The sequence below is a fragment of the Parus major genome, chromosome 14 (assembly GCF_001522545.3).
Source record: "Parus major isolate Abel chromosome 14, Parus_major1.1, whole genome shotgun sequence".
Taxonomy (NCBI): domain Eukaryota; kingdom Metazoa; phylum Chordata; class Aves; order Passeriformes; family Paridae; genus Parus; species Parus major.
In genome coordinates, this window is record NC_031783.1 from 1,547,496 (window position 1) to 1,561,395 (window position 13,900).

The 13,900-nt window shown below is 56.8% G+C and overlaps 2 protein-coding genes across 12 annotated transcripts in view; one reads left to right on the forward strand and one right to left on the reverse strand.

Annotated features, from left to right (window-relative positions):
- CCDC78 (coiled-coil domain containing 78) overlaps nt 1–11,029 on the forward strand; it is a 16,726-nt gene extending 5,697 nt beyond the window's left edge. For 2 of the 10 annotated variants that reach the window (XM_015642563.3, XM_015642570.3), the window contains 12 exons: nt 472–615; nt 696–746; nt 1,401–1,489; nt 2,217–2,310; nt 2,729–2,854; nt 3,612–3,823; nt 4,365–4,536; nt 5,476–5,519; nt 7,576–7,642; nt 8,928–9,028; nt 9,969–10,077; nt 10,705–10,877. In XM_015642563.3, coding sequence (XP_015498049.1) covers nt 472–615; nt 696–746; nt 1,401–1,489; nt 2,217–2,310; nt 2,729–2,854; nt 3,612–3,823; nt 4,365–4,536; nt 5,476–5,519; nt 7,576–7,642; nt 8,928–9,028; nt 9,969–10,077; nt 10,705–10,860 — 1,365 coding nt within the window. In that variant the 3' untranslated portion in view covers nt 10,861–10,877. Of the gene's footprint in view, nt 1–471; nt 616–695; nt 747–1,400; nt 1,490–2,216; nt 2,311–2,728; nt 2,855–3,611; nt 3,824–3,960; nt 4,537–5,475; nt 5,520–7,575; nt 7,643–8,927; nt 9,029–9,968; nt 10,078–10,172; nt 10,508–10,704 lie in introns of those variants that run through there. The other 8 variants (XM_015642564.3, XM_015642571.3, XM_015642569.2 and 5 more) reach the window with 8 other exon arrangements.
- On the reverse strand, nt 10,825–13,458 carry ANTKMT (adenine nucleotide translocase lysine methyltransferase). 2 transcript variants are annotated; one of them, XM_015642584.1, is made up of 5 exons: nt 13,211–13,458; nt 13,037–13,141; nt 12,331–12,471; nt 11,866–11,916; nt 10,825–11,322 (listed from the first exon to the last, which is right to left on the reverse strand). In XM_015642584.1, exons 1-5 carry the CDS (start codon nt 13,391–13,393, stop codon nt 11,134–11,136), a joined length of 669 nt encoding a protein of 222 aa, XP_015498070.1. In that variant the 5' UTR covers nt 13,394–13,458; the 3' UTR covers nt 10,825–11,133. The 2 variants fall into 2 exon arrangements, with proteins under 2 accessions (XP_015498070.1, XP_015498071.1); XM_015642585.2 differs by lacking the exon at nt 13,037–13,141 and having other exon boundaries at nt 13,211–13,409.
- Nucleotides 13,459–13,900: the final 442 nt, after the last annotated feature.

Below are 13,900 nucleotides of genomic sequence, written 5' to 3' on the forward strand. Positions count from 1 at the left end.
GATGGATGATGGATGGATGATGGATGGATGATGGATGGATGGATGATGGATGGATGGAGACTTGGCCTTTCTCCTTGCACTGTGGAGCCCAGCCCTGCTGAAAGCTGTTCCATAGGGAAGGTTGTTCCTGAAGTGTTGGGAAGCTGCATGGAGGGTGCAGATGGAGCAAGGAGGGAGCTGGAGGCCTGCAGAGGTGGTGGCAGAGCTGTGCCCAGGGCTGGCACTGGGATCTGGGTTTGGGTGTGAGATGTGCAGAGGGTTTACATTCCATGGGGATAATCCTGCTGCCCAGGAGTGCATTTCCACGAGAAGCACAAAATCACCGGTATCTTTGGACGTAGGAGACAGAACTAAAATTAAACTTGGTTTGGGAAGGGGAGGGGGTGCCTGGAGCACACTCCAGGAGCAGCAGGGATGTGCTGACCAGGGTGGGGACTTCACAAGTTCTTTCCTTCCTGTTTGACCTGGTAGGTAATGAGGAATGAGGAGCTGACCCAGGAGCTGCTCAGCCTGGCCAAAGAGAGCATCCACCCCCCTGGCTCAGCCCATCAATCCTCCCCCAAGCTGGGAAGAGGGAGAGCAGCAGGACATCCTCACTCTGCTCGGAGGGGGAAGGTAAGGAACTCTCTGCCCTTCCACCACCCCCTTGGAGAACAGGGATCTACCAGGCCCCTTCTCCTCTCTCCCCAAACCAGCCTGAGGACGCAGCTGCCTCTGAACACGAGCAGCAGGAGCTGGAAAGAAACGTGAGTGTGCGGGGGTCTGCTGCTGGATCCTTGGGAAGCAAAGGGGGGGGATCGATTCCAACTGTGGCTGGCACCTCCTGGTGCTAACTTGAGTTTTGTGGATCAGCTGATGCCTTGATTCATCTTCAATCCTTTTTTTAAACTCTGCAGTTGCAAAATGAGACAGGAAGGACTCCAGATGTGCAGGCAGAGATGAGGGGGGCAGAGGTGATTCCCTGGGTCCATGGCAGCAGGAACACAGACAGGAGCTCAGAAGCCAGAAAATGCAGAGGATACTTTTTTCCCTTCTTTCTCACACTTGAGAAATCTGGGGGTGATGAAGCACCCAAAACTGAGAGCACAGTCCCTGCCTCCTCCCCATCTGCAGCCCTTGCACAACCAGCTTGGGCTCCCCCACCGGCTCCTGCTGGGAATCTGACTCTCAACGTGAGCGTTTCCCTCGGGAGAGCGACACATGTGCACCTCCACGTGCCCTGGCTGTGCTTCAGATACCCTTCCTGCCGTGCAAGAGGGCACCAGTCCCTCCCAGTTCAACCAGTCCTTCCCCCAGCATGTCACTGCTCAGCTGGACAAGCGCTCAGCTTGAGGTTCTCCTCACTTTGTCCTCTCTTCACTCAGCCTTCTGCATCATCTTCCTCTTCATTTGTCCCTCAGTTGCTTGGAAACCAGGATCACATAAAAGTGGAGCTGGAGAAACTGAAGAAAACCCAGGATGAGAAGCAGCAGAGGCTGGAGGAGCAAATGTGAGTGTCCCTCTGCTTGGCCAGGTGTCTGTGGGATTTGTTGCAGAAGGATTTGATCCACGGGAGCAGGAGCAGGAGCAGGAGCAGGAGAGGAGGCAGTCTGCCTTTGGGGGGTACAGGAAAGGAATGATGATCCACCCTTGGAAGAAGTGAGGCCTGGAAGGAAGACCTGATGTTTTCAAGGCTCCTCAGAGCTGTCAGATTAAAGTTGGTGGTGTTCAGGGACACCTTGAAAATCCACTCTGTGGCACACAGCAAACGTGTGATGTCCCAGAGACTAATCCAGCCCAGCCCTTACCCACACCATGGGTTTTCCATCTCCTTGGAATGGGGTTAATGGCCCAGGAAAGGCTGCCCCAGCAGGGATGCTACAGGACTCGACCCCCTGAACCGTGGAAGGTGTTCACCTTTTAGTGGGGAGGGATTTTGTGGCTCTGGTTGACACACATTTGGAGGCTGGCAGCTGCTGCTGGGAGATTTCTGTCATTCCAAAGTTATTTTCTCCCCAAAACTGGTTGTGTTGAACCTATGGAGAATCCCAGAATCCCAGAATTCACAGAAGGAAGGGACCTTAAACCCACCTCATTCCACCCCTTGCCATGAGCAAGGACACCTTTTGCTAGAACAAGTTGTTCCAAGCCCCATCCAGCCTGGCCTTGAGCACTTCCAGGGACGGAGAAGGAGTTTGGGCAGTTAAAATAAACCAAATTTCTTCCTGTGTGTCCAGGCTGGTGCTGGGGAAGGAGCTGCAGGAGGTGAGGGGAGCAGAACTGTGCTGCACGGTCGGGGACAGGCGGCACAGGCTGGTGGAACAATCAGCGGTGAGGATCCCTCCAGCCCATCTGCCTGCCCTGTGCTCCTCCCAGGGCTGGGATGCCTTGAATCCAGGTGCTCCAGCACCTCTCCCTCTCCAGGGAGTTTGTCACACCAAGGTTCTCCCTGTGCAGTTTCCTCCTGCACGTGGTGGAAGAGCTGCTTGCAAAGGTGGTGGGAGGAATTTTGCTCTCTGGTTTTCATAAAGAGTTGGTGGAATCACCGGGGTGGGGGGTGGCAAATGACAGAAGGTAGCAAGGGAATAGGGATTACAAACATTTCCAGTGGGTTCCTTTGAAAATTCAGTACCTTTCCAGCTCTAGTGAAGCAAAAATATGTGGAAATGAAGACCCTCAGCTCTTATGAAGTGTCTCAGCTCCCACTGCTCAGCCAGAGGACCAGCAGGATTTTTGTTTGCTGTGCCAGGTGCTGCTCACATCCCAGGGCCAGCTCCAGGAGGTGGAGGCAGAGAACTCCCGGCTGCAGCTCCAGCTGAAGGAGCTGAACGAGGAATATCGCTCCCGGCTGGCGCGGTACATCAGGGACGTGGCGGTGGGTAACCCCAGCCCGGGGCTCTCCTGGCCTGGGAGGTGCCACAGAATCCTGGAATATCATGAGCTGGAAGGGATCCACAAAGATCATGGATCCAGCTCTTGGCTCTGCACAGACACCCCAACAATCCCACCCTGGGCATCCACAAGAGCATCATCCAAACACTCCTGGAGCTCTGGCAGCCTCGGGGCTGTGCCCATTCCCTGGGGAGCCTGGGCAGTTCCAGCACTTCTGGGGAAAGAACCTTTCCCTGATCTCCAACCTGAACCTCCCCAGCACAGCTCCAGCCATTCCCTCAGGTCTCCCCAGACTGGCACCCTCCTCCTGTAGGCTGCTGCCAAAAAAATTGAGTAAATACAGAAAGAAAAGGGGTTTTTTTTAATCCCTGTAATCTGACCAAGAAAAGCCCCAGCAGAAGCTCACCAACAATTTTGTGTGGCCATACAGGAAATCTGGGTGCAGGGGGAAGCTGACACAGAATCATGGAATGGGTTGAAGTGACCTCAAAGCCCATCTCATTCCACATCCATGCCATGGGCAGGGACACCTTCCCACTATTCCAGGCTGCTCCAAGCCCCGTCCAGCCTGGCCTTGGACACTTCCAGGGATCCAGGGGCAGCCACAGCTTCTCTGGGCACCCTGTGCCAGGGCCTGCCCACCCTGCCAGGGAACAATTCCTTCCTAATATCCCATCCATCCCTGCCCTCTGGCAGTGGGAAGCCATTCCCCCTGGATTTCCCTGTCTGTGCATTTACAGAACTACATGGACAGCAAACCCAGCAGCGTGACAGGCCACAGCAAAGCCCCAGCTGGCCAAGCTGCCATGAAGAACTTTGTGGAGAGCATGCTCAAGGATATCCGGGCTTCCTACAAGTCCCGGGAAGAGCAGCTGGCTCGGGCAGCTCGTGGCTACAAGAAACGCATGAAGGACTTGGCCAAGAAGCACGAGAACCTGCTGATTGCCTATGGGTAAACCTCAGCCACCTCCTCCTTCAGGGCCATGTGGAAAAGCCCCACAGCACCCATCCCCTGCCCTAGAAGGAGACAAACACGGCTCCCAGATGGAGCAGAGGATTTGGAATGCACATTTCTCTCCCTGCTCCCAGCAATCCAGGATGGAGCTGCCTCCAGCTGCACATCAGGGTGCTCTGGACCCCGTGGAGCTGCTTTGCACATATGTTCCTCCCACTTAAAATGCAGGGTGAGAGATTGATCCCACGGTGGATGGTGTGGAAATGCAGAGGTACCACAAATAGCTCCACCTCCCAGCCCGTCCCTGCAATGCTCTCAGCTCTCTTGGCAGCTTGGGCTGTGGGAAGCAGCAGAAATTCTTGTGGTATAAAAGCCACAAATAGCTCTAGGACAAGCTCCCTTCAGAAACTCTCCCACTTATCCTTTGCAGGTGGCCAGAACCAGCAGGTCCCAGTGAGTGGCACCTTCAGAAGCAGCAGAACTGCTCGGTGATGTCACCCAAAACATGAGCAGGGACTGAGCCCTGTGCTCCTCACAGGCTGCAGCGGGAGCAGATCCGGTCCCTGGGGAGCAGTGCTGTGGATTGTGGCCCTGCTGAGCTCCACTTCTCCATCACAGACCCAGAGCTGCTGACAAACAGCTCCCGGGAGCTGAACCGGCTGCGGGAGGAAAAGGCAAAGCTGGAGATGCAGCTCCAGGAACTGCAGAAGGTAGAGAGCTGTGGCTTGGTGGGAAGAGTTTCATGAGCTGTAGATTCAGCCCCTTCCTTAAGGCATTTATAGGATTGGTTAGGTTGGGAAAGCCCTCTCAGATCATGGAGTCCAACCATTCCCCCAGCACTGCCAAGGCCACCACTGAGACACGTCCCCAGGTGCCACATCCACCCTCTCCTGAGGGTTTGCTGTGCCTGGGACACAGGCAGGGAACACAAAAGTCATCATCATGTCACAGAACCATGGAATCCCTGAATGGTTTGACTGGAAGGGACCTTAAAGCCCATCTCATTCCACCCCTCCCATGGGCAGAGACACCTTCCGCTATCCCAGGCTGCTCCAAGCCCCGTCCAACCTTGGACACTTCCAGGGATGGGGAAATGGCCTCCCACTGGGCAGATGTGGGTCTTGATTTGCACAGGATGCACTTATTTAAAAATTCAGAGGATGGGAGACCTGAAACCCTCAGATTGCACAGCCCATCATTCCCTTGCCATGGTGCTGGTGGCTGTGGGAGTGCTGGGATACCTCGTGCCACTTCCAGGGGGCCTGACAGGGAAGAGGGAGAATGTCTTTTTACATGTGCAGATAGTGACAGGACAAAGGGAATGAATTTAAACTAAAAGAGGAGAGATTTAGGTTGGATGTAAGGAAGGGATTGTTCCCTGGCAGGGTGGGCAGGCCCTGGCACAGGGTGCCCAGAGAAGCTGTGGCTGCCCCTGGATCCCTGGAAGTGTCCAAGGCCAGGTTGGATGGGGCTTGGAGCAGCCTGGGACAGTGGAAGGTGTCCCTGCCATGGCAGGGGGTGGGATGGGATCATCCTTAAGGTCCCTTCCAGCCTAACCCATTCCATGACAGGATTTCTGTGGAAGTGGCAGGATCTGGGATTGCAATGAGTTCATGTGTACAGAAATTCTGTTCTTCCTTTGCCTCCAGAAAAACCAGAAAGGAGCCTCTGCCTTTCCAGTGCCTCCCGAGCAGTAAGTGCTGTTTCTTTCTTGGGATATCTGTCATTCCAAATTCTCATGAATGTGTGGATTGAGGATCTTTTTTGCCTGGCTGGAGCAGCAATCAGCAGGGAAAGGGAGCAGCTGGGGCCTGCTCCAGGAGGAAGAGGCAGCTGTCCCCTCAGCACAGCGCTTCCTGCAGGAAGAGACTTGGCCACTGGGCCTTGATCCAAGAAAGCTCTCAAACACATATTTGATTTAATCATGTTTTTAGCCTCACTGACCTCTTTAAAAGCTGAAGTTAAGCATGTGCCCAAGTGTTTTGGTGGATCACACCCTGAGAAAGGCCCATGAGGCACCACCAAGTTGGGATGGGTCCTGGTTTTCTCCTTCTCAGCTCAGGAGTTGGGCTGGAACCCTGGTGCCACTGTGCTGATGCCTCCCTGGCTTCCCAACAAACCCTGAAATTGCTAAATTTTAATGGGTCTCTTCCTCCTGCTCCATTATCCTGCTAAAACAACCAGCTAGACCTGTGGAGGGGTGGAACAAAGCACAGGAGAAACCTGAGCTGGGCTTTTTCAGCCCTTTAAAAGACATGGTCACCTAGAAAACATGTCAAATATTCCATTAGCCGGATGCCAGCACTGAGGAGCGGGTGAGTGCCAGAGCCCCGGGCTCTGGAGGGGTGGCTCAGGCACAGACTTGAGCCTCAACCAGCCTCTGCCACGTTTTCCACACTGAAAATAGCAGTGCTCCGTGAGTAAATGCAGTAATTTGGGCAGACACCACAGGAGCAGGGCATGCAAAGTCCAGAACCTGAATTTTAGCGATGCATCTCATCATTTAGGGTTTTTTTTAACTGCCAAGAGACCCCACACATTTCAAATATTGCTGGGATAATCCGTGCTCCTCCAGCTAGAGATGGAAATCCCGGTGCTCCCGCAGCACTTCAGCTCCAATTCCTGCTGCTTCTGGCCTTTGTCAGAGAACAGGTTGGCTTGGGAGGGACCTCAAAGCCCTTCCACCTCCCATGTGGGGATTTACCAGCTGCACCAATTCCCTGTTTATTGTTCCCTTCTCCTGCGGCTCCCACGAAAGCCCAGCCGGGATCTCGGCGCTGGGAAGTTGGAGGGAACAGGAGGGAGCACAATGCATTCCTGCCTTCACACAGCCCAAATTCCCCAAGCATCAGATGTGACCTGGATTCTCCCCCCGGAGGCTGGGACAGGGTGGGAAGGGCTTTCCCACGCCGGGCTGTGCAGAGAGCTCACCTCTTCTGGTGCTGGCTGAGCAGAACGTGCCAGCCTTTGGCATTGGTGGCTCCCTGTTCCCATCAAATCCAGCCCCACAGCAGCAGCTTCAGCACTCTCCTGTGCTGGTGGGGTTTGGAGCAGCCCCAGGCTGGGGTGGGCAGGCCCAGGCTGGCTGAAGGGCTGTGACTCCACAATGCTGGAGTTTGGGCATTGGGAGAGGAAAAGTTCCAGCTCTGGGGATCAGGGTGGGCTGGGCACCCGTGGTGTGGGGCTGTGTGATGTGTGGGGCTGTGTGATGTGTGGGACTGTGTGATCTGTGGGGCTGTGATGTGTGGGGCTGTGATCTGTGGGACTGTGATGTGTGGGGCTGTGTGATCTGTGGGGCTGTGTGATCTGTGGGGCTGTGGTGTGTGGGGCTGTGATCTGTGGGGCTGTGTAATCTGTGGGGCTGTGTGATCTGTGGGGCTGTGATGTGAGGCTGTGATCTGTGGGGCTGTGATGTGAGGCTGTGATCTGTGGGGCTGTGATGTGGGGCTGTGTGATGTGTGGGGCTGTGATCTGTGGGACTGTGATGTGTGGGGCTGTGATGTGTGGGGTTGTGTGATCTCTGGGGCTGTGATGTGGGGCTGTGTGATGTGTGGGGCTGTGTGATGTGTGGGGCTGTGTGACCTGTGGGGCTGTGTGACCTGTGGGGCTGTGACCTGTGGGGCTGTGATGTGTGGGGCTGTGATGTGTGGGGCTGTGTGATGTGTGGGGCTGTGATCTGTGGGACTGTGATGTGCGGAGGGGCTGGATTTGGTGTCAGGGCCCGACCCAAACGGGCTCTCCTGTCGCAGGCAGCTGGATGAGGAGGGCTGGGCAGAGGTGAGGAAGAAGCTCCGGGAATTCACTCTCAACAGCCAGGTAAAGGTCTGGAACAGCCCATTGGAGCCAAAGCTCATCTCCCCCACACGGCAGAGATGTGCTGCCTCAGCTCCTGCCCTGGGGCTGCTCCAGGCTGGAGGGGGAACTTCCATGGACTCACAGAATACCCTGAGTGGGAGAGACCCACAAAGATCCTCCAGTCCCATTCTTGACCCCAACAACCCCATCCTGTCCATCCCTGGGAGTGTTGTCCAAACACTCCTGGAGCTCTGGCAGCCTCGGGGCTGTGCCCATTCCCTGGGGATCCCTTTCCATGGAGCCCTGCTGGGGATTTGGCCTCAGCCCTTCAAGCACTGCCTGCAGGCCCCAGCTGATGGTGTCTCAAGGCTTTACTGTCCCTGCTCCTAAAGCAAGGACAGCAGCCCCTTGTCACTCCTGCCCACGCTTCAGGACAACCTTTGGGCATCTCTGGGGCTGATTGTTCCCCTCTGCCAGGCACTGCTGGGACATCCTGGGGCAGTTTTGGGCCACTCATGACAAGGCAGACACTGAGGGGCTGGAGCGTGTGCAGGGCAGGGAACAGAGCTGGGAAGGGGCTGGAGCAGCAGCAGCAGCTGAGGGAGCTGGGAAAGGGGCTCAGCCTGGAGAAAAGGAGGCTCAGGGGACCCTTCTGGCTCTGCACAACTCCCTGACAGGAGGGGACAGCCAGGGGGAGTTGGGCTCTGATCCCAGGGAACAGGGACAGGAGGAGAGGGAACGGCCTCAGGCTGGGCCAGGGGAGGTTTAGGTTGGATATTGGGAAAATTCCTCCATGGAAAGGGAGGTCAGGCCCTGGCACAGCTGCCCAGGGCAGTGGTGGAGTCCCCATCCCTGGAGGGATTTAAAAGCTGTGTGGATGTGGCACTCAGGGACATGGTTTAGTGGTGGCCTTGGCAGTGCCAGGTTAACACCTGGATTCTAGTGGGCTTTTCCAACCTATGCAATTCCACAATTCTTTGATTCTATTTGACCTGGTTCAAGTCTAGGCTGAATCTGAATCAGCTCCCCAGTCTGGTTCCTGCTGGCTGCAGAGATCTTCCCTTCCATGTCGTGCCTTTCCCAGTCCACAGCAATCTGAGGGGAGAGCCCCACCATTCCCTGGGGATGTAAAGCTCAGCCCCTCCTGGGATGTACCTGTGTGGCCAAAACAAGGGGGATGTCATGGCTGAGAGGTCAGAGTGATGGGGAAGTGGTCAGAAGCAGCAGAGAGGGGCTGAACCACATCACTCCCATCTCAGATCTCCCTTTCTTTCCATGTTTTCCCTGTGTTTTTTCACCCCTGCAGGAGGAGCTGGAGCAGGAGAGAAGCCAGCTGCTGACTCGGGCTGTGGTGGCAGAGGAGCAGGTGGTGGAGCTGCAGGGGTACATCGATCAGCACCTTGCCAGGTGAGATGGGAGATCCCCCCCTGCTCCAGCTCCAGGCTTGGTGCCAGTGACATCTCTGTGGCCACTGCTGACCCTGTCACAGCACTGCCAGCACGGCTGACGTGCCACTGCTCCTCCAGGCAGCTGCCACCACCTCTTGTGCCACAGGGCAGCAGGACAGCCCCACCACACGTGTCCTTCCCTGCATGCTCACCCATCCTTGGGAGGAATCAGAATCATGGAATGGGTTGGGGTGGAAGCGACATAAATGTTCATCCAGCTCCCCTGCCACAGACAGGGACACTTTCCCCTAGCCCTGGTGGCTCCAAGCCCCATCCAGCCTGGCCTTGGACACTTCCAGGGATCCAGGGACAGCCACAGCTTCTCTGGGCACCCTGTGCCAGGGCCTGCCCACCCTGCCAGGGAACAATCCCTTCCCAATATCCCATCCATCCCTGCCCTCTGGCAGTGGGAGGCCTTTCCTTTTTTCTTTTCCTTTGTTCCCTTGTCCCAATTCCCTCTGCAGCTCTCCTGGAGTCCCTTTAGGCCCTGGAAGGGGCTCTGAGGTGTCCCTGGAACCTTCACAGGAACATAAAATCTAAAGCCTAAAACCTTTAGAGTTCTTTTTTTTAACAGGTTCTAATCTAAGTGTTCCCAGCAGCCTCTGACCTATGTTCCCTCTCCCTGGCTGATCCTGCTCTGGAGCAGGGAGAGCAGCAGGGAAGGGCAGGGAAGGGAGAGGACAAGCAGGGCAGGTGTGTCAGGGCATGATCCACCTGCTCCTGCCGTGACTCCCCAGCCAGCTCCGCCGTGGGCTCAGGTCAGGCTCTGCCCTTGCCTGGCAGAGCCCACAAACGCCTTTTCTTTGGGAAAAGCTGCAGGATCCACGTGCCAGGCTCAGCTCCTGGCATGGCGGGTGGCCTGGGGACCGTAGGCAGTGCCAGTGCCACTTCCACTGCAGGTACAAGCAGGAGATCCTGCGGCTGAGGAACTCCGAGGGCAGCGAGGTGCCTGAGCCAGCAGTGCCAGCCACGAGCCACAGCCCTGGGAACACCCAGACTCCAAGGGAGGTCAGTGTTTTATGGACTGCCAGGCAAGGATCCTTCCCAGGCTGGGAGGTGGCAACAGCAAAACCACGTGGATGTTCCTGGTCTTAAATTCACAGGACTAAAATGAGACAACTGTGATGTCTGTCCCCAGCCATCCATCAGCTGCAGGAATTCTGCTCTTCCCTGAGCACGGGGTCAGGCTCCCAGACTTTACTGCTGCCTTGTGGGGACAGGTTCTTGCTCCTGCTGTAACTTTTTTCCTGGATGAAAAGTTCCTTGGACCAGGGGTTGCTCCTGCCTCACTCCCCTCATGGCTCCCACGAGACAGAGCCAAGGTTGGCTCAGACCAGGATTTGTTCTGGGGTTGGACAAAGGGATGAGCTGCTCTTTTACTGTGAAGGTGGTGAAAGGTTGCCCAGAGAAGCTGTGGCTGTCCCTGGGTCCCTGGCAGTGTCCAAGGCCAGGCTGGATGGGGCTTGGAGCAACCTGGGATAGTGGAAGGTGTCCCTGCCATGGCAGGGGTGGAACAAGAGGAGATTGAAGGTCCCTTCCAACCCAACCCATTCCTTAATTCTGAGACTCTGTGCTGGGAAAACCCCATTTTCCTCTGTGTTTGGGTAGAAAATGGAATATTCAATTAACAAACAGGGCCAAACTGACCCTTCACAGAAGCGAGCTGGAAAGGATGGCAGAGCAAAGCCTGAGTCCAGGAGCAGCAGCTTCTCCAACTCCAGGACCATCCAGCAGCTCAAAGACAAAGCAAAAACCTCAGAGGAACAATCAAGCAAAGCTTTATTTTTATAAATTAAATAGAAATAAAATAGCAATCATCCAAAAAGAGGCACTGGAGCTTTATCTCTTAAATCCTGTGTTAACCCCATGATTTCTAGGTCTGATTTTCTCCTCCCTTGCACTGCTCACACTCTGGATAAATGAAGGACTGCCACCCTGCAAGTCCCCAGGACAAATGCTGGCCAAGCACTTCTGTCCTGAGCTGAGCCAAGGGCTGGAGTGGCTCTGACCCTTAATGCCAGGCTTAACGAGGCTGGTGTTAAACCTGGCTTAATGAGGCTGGGGTCAGACCTGGCTTTCCTGGGCGCTGCCCTGCACTTCTCTCCGCACCTCCTTCATGTCATAGGCCCAGACCTGCTCCAGCCCCTGCCCCAGGGTGCTGCTGGGGCTCCAGGAAGGGAAGGGGAAGCGTCCAGCCACCACCCGGGCGTCGTCAGGCAGTTCTGCCAGCAGCTTGGTGGCCAAGGGAGGTTTCTGGGGAGAGACACAGCCAGGGACAGGGACAGGACACAGTCACACAGTGGCACTGCCACCAGGGAGCACGGGACAGCTTCTGGGGCATCAACCAAACACCCTTCAAAGCATAGGGCTGAGACTTGGAGCAAGTGGTGAGCAACAGGATGAGAGGAACGGCCTCAAGATACATCAGTGGAAGTTTAGGTTGGATATTGGGAAAATTTCTTCATGGAAAGGGAGGTCAGGCACTGGCACAGCTGCCCAGGGCAGTGGTGGAGTCCCCATCCCTGGGGGGATTTAACAGACATGGATGTGGCACTTGGGGACATGGGTCAGTGGTGGCTTTGGCTGTGCTGGGGGAATGGTAGGACTCCACCTCAGAGGGGTTTTCTAATCTAAACAATTCCATGATTCTATGAATCCAAATACTGTGTAGCACCAAACCACTCACCCCCAGTGATGCCCACTTGGCCTTATTCCATCCCAGATCCCCTCTCTTTTCCCAGGAAAAGCCCCCTCGAGCTGGCCCAGAACAAGTCAGGGTGGGAGGGACTGACTCACCACGCTGGGGGCCAGGAACACGATCACATTGTGGCAGTCAGAAAGATTCACCTTAAAAGAGAAGGAAAAGGGGAATAACGAGCAACAGGCAGAGCAAGAACACCTGTTTGAGTGTCCAAGCCTTGTGGGTGATCTTTGGAACCTTGGAGGGAGCAAAGATGCCACAAAACACGTGGGATGGGAAGGTGTGGGTGTGAAAGCAGCATGTCTTGGGAAACATCTGCCTCCAGCACCTTCCCAGACCCACATTCACCAATGGATTCTCTCTGCTCAGAGCTGCTCCAAGCAGAACTGGCCATGGGCTGTCCCAGCTGGCATTCCCCTGGAAAGGAGGATGGTCTTCCACCTCCCAGGAGCAGCGTGGGATGGGGAAAGAGCAAGCAGCCATCAGCAAATCCATCCTGGAGATGCAAATAGATCTCTGGCCCTGCCCTGAGCACATCCAGACCCTCGGGATGCTGTTACCTTCCACAGATCCTCCTTCAGGAAGGACACCTTCCCGTGGTACCCGGCCTTCCAGGCACGGTAGTTGGCCAGGGACAGCAGCCAGGGGTTGAGCTCATAGCCCAGGGCTGGCCTCAGCCCCTGCTTGTAAGCCTCGAGCACCTGGAGAGGGAGAGGGGGAGGGCTGAAACCCAAAGCATCTCAGTGTTGAGGCTGGGGCAGGATTTGGGTGGGCAGGGGCTGTCGCCCAGCTCCACTCACCCCATCCTGCCAGCTCACAGGCAGGGAGACCTCGGTGCTCAGCACCACCCACATCCCTCATTCCCACCCTACTCCCTGCATGTGATGCCTTCTAGGGCTGCCCAAGACCCCCTACAACCATCTAGAGCTACTCTGGACCACCGAGGACTGCCTAGAATCACCTGTTAGAGCCACCTAGGACCATGTTGGGTCACCTAAGACCACCTAGGACAGTCTAGGAACATCTAGGGACAGCCTAGGAACATCTAGGGACAGCTAGGACAATCCAGAACCACCTACAGCTGTCTAAGACCATCCCTCTGGGACCACCTGGGATGGTCCTGGATCGTAGCCAGGAGGGTCACCCTGAACCACGGCCAGGAGCCAGGCAGCAGCCGGCTGGGGGTCTCCCCATCACCCTCTCCAGCCCCCTCCCTGCCCTTCGCCCACCCCGGACACCCCAATCCCCGCAGGACCCAGCCCTTACGAGCCGTCCATCTCCGGATCCCAGATCCACGGTCTTCCCGGCGCGGCCCCGCAGCAGCGCCAGGGCGTTGGCCACTTGCCGGGGGCTGGAGGGCTGGTAGGGCACCTGGGGGGCACAGGGGGGTCAGGGGGTCGGGGTGCGGGGGTCGGGGGGGTCCGGGGGGTGCGGGGGTACCTGCAGGCGCAGGGGGACGCGGCGGAAGCCGGGCATCAGCAGCACAGCCCAGGTTGCCCACGCGGCCGCCCCGCTGGCCACGGCCAGTGCCAGCAGCCCCCGGGGGCCCAGCGAGCCCCCGGAGCGAGGCCAGCCCGGCTCCCCCAGCTCGCCCGGCTCGCCCGGCTCCCAGCACGGCTCCATGGCCGCCGGAAGGGGAGGGGAGCCCGGCCGGGAGCCTTCCGCCGGCAGCGGCTCCGGGACACCGGGGAACGCGGCTGGGAACGGGGGACAGCGGGGACATGGAGACTGACACGGGGGACAGCGGGGACACGGGGGACAGGGACACGACACGGGGGACAGCGGGGACACGGACACGGGGGACAGGGACACGGACACGGATACGGGGGACACGGACACGGGGAGCCCCCGTAGCACCCGGGGCTGCGAGTGCGGGGCTGCAGGGGGAGCACAGGTGTGTGTGTCTGTGTGTGTGTGTCTGTGTGTCTGTGTGTGTGGACAGGTGTGTGTGTGTGTGTCTGTCTGTGTCTGTGTGTCTCTGTGTGTGTGTGTGTGTGTGTGCACAGGTGTGTGTGTGTGTGTGTGTGTGTGTGTATGTGTGTGTGTCTGTGTGTGTGCACAGGTGTGTGTGTGTGTGTGTGTGTGTGTGTCTCAGTGTGTGAACAGGTGTGTGTGTGTATGTGTCTATGT